This window comes from Penaeus vannamei, chromosome 38 (genome assembly GCF_042767895.1).
Source record: "Penaeus vannamei isolate JL-2024 chromosome 38, ASM4276789v1, whole genome shotgun sequence".
Taxonomy (NCBI): Eukaryota; Metazoa; Arthropoda; class Malacostraca; order Decapoda; family Penaeidae; genus Penaeus; species Penaeus vannamei.
Window position 1 is genome coordinate 7,773,025 of NC_091586.1, and position 5,000 is coordinate 7,778,024.

Here is a 5,000-nt window from a genome sequence, read left to right on the forward strand (position 1 = left end):
TTTTTTTTTTTTTTTTTTTTTTTTTTTTTTTTTTTGGCATGTAACAGTAGCGACGATAATTCTAACACCAATACACAGTTACACCATTTTCTTCGCGAGAGAAACACTTGCTTCTTTGTGTCTCTTACATACTATTAATAGTTTTAACATAATACTCCATTTTATCATTGTTTTCATCATCGCTTGTTATTATTGTCATTATATCTGAAATTGCCATTATGGTTATATCGACGTCTTACCTATTTTTTCACTTTAATCATTAAACGTGATACCCACGGCTAAAGCACAGCTTTTATTTATTCTGAATACCATATTGCTGATATTTCATCATTACTGACCCAGCAGCAAGGCACTAAAGCACCTTCTCTGCCGAAACAGACCCGTGTCCAGATCTGAACATGCAGTGCAACGCCACCGGGGGATACTGCAACCACGAGTGCATGGATGGTGAAGTGGCTCTGTCGGGGCTCTGCAGATACGACAACTGCTCCTGCTGTGTCAAGCATCATGGTTCGTTTCCTCTTTGTTGGTACAGTAATGATAGAACATCTGTATTTTTGTTACTAATATCATAAACATTTTGATCATCACTGTTATCATTATTACTAATGTTTCATGATCATTTGATTGTTCATTTAATGACTTCTTTTATGTTTCATATGAGTCTCGCTTCATATTTTACATTCTCAGAATTTTTCAACGAATATAGATTAATGTCATAAGAAAACCTGGCATGAGTTTTAAGAGATTTCCGTTGAAAGAGATTCCATGAATTAAGATCCATCCTCTCTGCCGAAACAGACCCGTGTCCAGACCTGAACATGCAGTGCAACGCCACCGGTGGATACTGCAACCACGAGTGCATGGACGGCGAAGTGGCTCTGTCGGGGCTCTGCAGATACGACAACTGCTCCTGCTGTGTCAAGGGTAATATGCCGTCTTAACTCGTCTGTTTACTTTATATATACATGTCTTCTACTACCTATTTCCTCATCCATGTAGAGAGGCTGCATCACCCTTTAAAGAAATCTCGCTGGTACTGTCTCTCTCTATTGTCCCACTCTCTGTTACTTGACGCAGTCGATCTATGTTTACTTTAGTCTCCCTTATCTTAGTCCAGGAAATGCTATCTATGATGTCCTCCAAGGAACATCATTCTCATCTCGTCTCTTGAGATGTGCAAATCTAAATATTGCTTTCCTGCATCTTTCCATATTCTTTATTTTTATCCGCTTCTTGATGTTACCATTCCTCAGAGGGTCTTGTATAGTCAATTTTCGGATTTGCAAATCTTCATCTCAGCCACTTCCAGTTTCCTGATTTGAGGGACATTAATTGGACTCTACACTCCATACAACAATGCTTGTTGTGTTACCCTGTTGCAAATATTTCCCTTCAAACCTGGCATTTTCTTATTGCAAAGCACACCTGCCTACTTCCAGTTGTTCTTCATGTAATGTTGCCTTGCATATGCATCCTTCACATAGATGTTCCGTTTAAACACATGTACTCACTTCTAGATCGTAGCACTATCAGGCCTCATTTCTCTGGATCTTCTACCATTTTTTCTTGCCTGCACTTCATAAGCCAAAATGCTTCTTTGTGGATATGTTAGTGAGTCCCTGATGGTAAACAGGAATAGGTTCGTTTCCTCTTTGTTGGTACAGTAATGATAGAACATCTGTATTGTTGTTACTAATATCATCAACATTTTTGTAATCATCACTGTTATCATTATTACTAATGTTTCATGATCATTTGATTTTTCATTTAATTACTTATTTTATGTTTCATATAAGTCGTTTCATATCTCACATTCTCAGAATTTTTCAACGAATATAGATTAATGTCATAAGAAAACCTGGCATGAGTTTTAAGAGATTTCCGTTGAAAGAGATTCTATGAATTAAGATCCATCCTCTCTGCCGAAACAGACCCGTGTCCAGATCTGAACATGCAGTGCAACGCCACCGGTGGATACTGCAACCACGAGTGCATGGACGGCGAACTGGCTCTGTCGGGGCTCTGCAGATACGACAACTGCTCCTGTTGTGTCAAGGGTAATATGCCGTCTTAACTCGCCTGTTTACTTTATATATACATGTCTTCTACAACCTATTTCCACATCCATGTAGAGAGACTGCAGCACTCTTTAAAGAAATCTCGCTGGTACTATCTCTTTCTATTGTTCCACTCTCTGCTACTTGACGCAGTCGATCTATGTTTACCTTAGTCTCCCTTATCATATTCCAGGTAAAGCTTTCCATGATGTCTTCCAAGGAACATCATTCTTATCTCATTCTTATCTGGCATGAGTTTTAAGAGTCTTCCGTTGAAAGAGATTCCATGAATTAAGATCCATCCTCTCTGCCGAAACAGACCCGTGTCCAGACCTGAACATGCAGTGCAACGCCACCGGTGGATACTGCAACCACGAGTGCATGGACGGCGAAGTGGCTCTGTCGGGGCTCTGCAGATACGACAACTGCTCCTGCTGTGTCAAGGGTAATATGCCGTCTTAACTCGTCTGTTTACTTTACATATACATAATGTCTTCTACAACCTATTTCCTCATCCATGTAGAGAGGCTGCATCACCCTTTAAAGAAATCTCGCTGGTATTGTCTCTCTCTATTGTCCCACTCTCTGTTACTTGACGCAGTCGATCTATGTTTGCTTTAGTCTCCCTTATCTTAGTCCAGGAAATGCTATCTATGATGTCCTCCAAGGAACATCATTCTCACCTCGTCTCTTGAGATGTGCAAATCTAAATATTGCTTTCCTGCATCGTTCCATATTCTTTATTTTTATCCGCTTCTTGATGTTACCATTCCTCAGAGGGTCTCTTGTATAGTCAATTTTCGGATTTGCAAATCTTCATCTCAGCCACTTCCAGTTTCCTGATTTGAGGGACATTAATTGGACTCTACACTCCATACAACAATGCTTGTTGTGTTACCCTGTTGCAAATATTTCCCTTCAAACCTGGCATTTTCTTATTGCAAAGCACACCTGCCTAATTCCAGTTGTTCTTCATGTACTGTTGCCTTGCATATGCATCCTTCACATAGATGTTCCGTTTAAACACATGTATTCTACCATGTTTTCTTGCTTGCACTTCATAAGCCAAAATACTTCTTTGTGGATATGTTAGTGAGTCCCTGATGATAAACAGGAATAGGTCAAGATGGTGTCCAACCTCCAAGGGCTCGCTTATTCCCGCTGCACACAAACATTAATTTCTGGGCCTTTGAACAACCTGGTCAGGTCTTGTTGCCCCTTTTCCTCTCTTGCAGCTGTCTAGGTTTGAATATATCATCTGTTGTGGACTCTCCTTCACTGACGTTCATCCTGTTTCTCAACCTTTTTTCATGCACCATCTCATAAAGCTTCATGTTCCTGTCTTTTTCATGCGTTCTCACGAAGCTTCACATTCTCAGTCTTTTTCATACATTCTAATAGAAACTTCATGTTTCTTAGCATTTTTTCATGCATTCTCTCATAAAACTTCATGTTGCTTAGCCTTTTCCATGCCCTCTTTCATAAAACTTCGTATCTTATTTTTTTTTTCTTAATACTTGTAGACTGAAGTGCTTAGCCATCATTCCTTTGGTATCTTTTCCTCCGGCTCATCCCCAACTAGGGAGCCTCCCCGTCGCCTCGTGCAACTCCTCCCCAACACTACCTGCATCACCCATCAATCACCGTGTGGATCTCAAACCCACAAATGTCCTTACTTAGAGATGAAAGCAGTAGCAGAAGCCTCGTCTCCTTCTCTACGGTCTCCATTTCCTTCTTTGCTGCTTTATGATATGCTTTTCCCATCGATGTTCCTGCTTCTGCTGGCAATGGGCGCCAGCACTTTGCTTTGGTCATTTCCTACTACTGCGCCTGCAGAATTCCCGATACTTTTCTTAACACCACTCCGGTTGGTTAATTTTCCTATCAGCGGTCTGTGTTGGTTCGTCATCCTCCAAGGATCATCTTGCAATCTTGATGCTGACTTTCTTATTAAGTCTGCTCATGGTGTAGTTGAGCTTTATTTCCGATTTTCTACTATTATCTTATATATATCTTCGCATTCTCGATGCAGGCGTTCATCAAACTCAGGTTGCGAATTACAGCAAAAGCCACAGAGTTGTCTTCAAGGATATTACTTCGTCCACTGGTAATCAGGAACAAAAAGGAAAACGAGATTTCGAGCGTGTTAATAGAAGATGGGACTCAATATTGGTAATTTATAAGGGCAGACTAATCAATTATGTTTAACAGTTATGTGATGCTAGGAATTTATGTTTCTGGACATAAAAACTTTCACCCGGTGAGTTTTTTTGTAAATGTATTTTCATTTGATCTAAATTCATATGTATACATCTATCCGTTTTTGTTTACGTTTTCCAACCTTTTGCAGTCTTTAAACGCCAAATAAAACCCTAGAGCTGAAATCTTATTACCAACCGTGCTTTACACATACACTTAAAACAACATCACATAATTCTAATTGCTTATTTTTCATAACATCCAGATTTATGGATGGTACCGCAGCCGGTCAGAGCTGACAAGGTTTACTTCGGAACGAAAGCGATTCAGTACTAAGAACTAATCCATTTTCACTGCCTAAACAGACCCGTGTCCAGATCTGAACATGCAGTGCAACGCCACCGGTGGATACTGCAACCACGAGTGCATGGATGGTGAAGTGGCTCTGTCGGGGCTCTGCAGATACGACAACTGCTCCTGCTGCGTCAGGGGTAATGTAACTAAATTCGTTTGTCTCTATATCCATATTATTTCTTTGGTTATAATAGCAACAGCAAAGGTGGCGATAAAGAAGCAAAACTAACTGAGGTAATCATCACAGGCATCGGTGTAACCATCTTCATTTTCATTTGTTATTATTTCTAATGGCTTTATTTTACTATGAACATACAATTTTCTCTTTGTACCAGAGATCTTGTTTCCAACAACCTTATTTTCCTTGATTTCTTCTTTCTGATAAGG

The 5,000-nt window shown here is 40.0% G+C and overlaps 1 protein-coding gene across 19 annotated transcripts in view; it reads left to right on the plus strand.

Moving 5' to 3' along the window:
• The window catches only part of LOC113802004 (extracellular matrix organizing protein FRAS1), a 96,211-nt gene that overhangs the window by 13,078 nt on the left and 78,133 nt on the right, over positions 1–5,000 (plus strand). For 16 of the 19 annotated variants that reach the window (XM_070115785.1, XM_070115781.1, XM_070115783.1 and 13 more), the window contains 5 exons: positions 379–510; positions 802–927; positions 1,935–2,060; positions 2,380–2,505; positions 4,625–4,750. In XM_070115785.1, coding sequence (XP_069971886.1) covers positions 379–510; positions 802–927; positions 1,935–2,060; positions 2,380–2,505; positions 4,625–4,750 — 636 coding nt within the window. The remainder of the gene's footprint in view (positions 1–378; positions 511–801; positions 928–1,934; positions 2,061–2,379; positions 2,506–4,624; positions 4,751–5,000) is intronic. The other 3 variants (XM_070115787.1, XM_070115776.1, XM_070115786.1) reach the window with 3 other exon arrangements.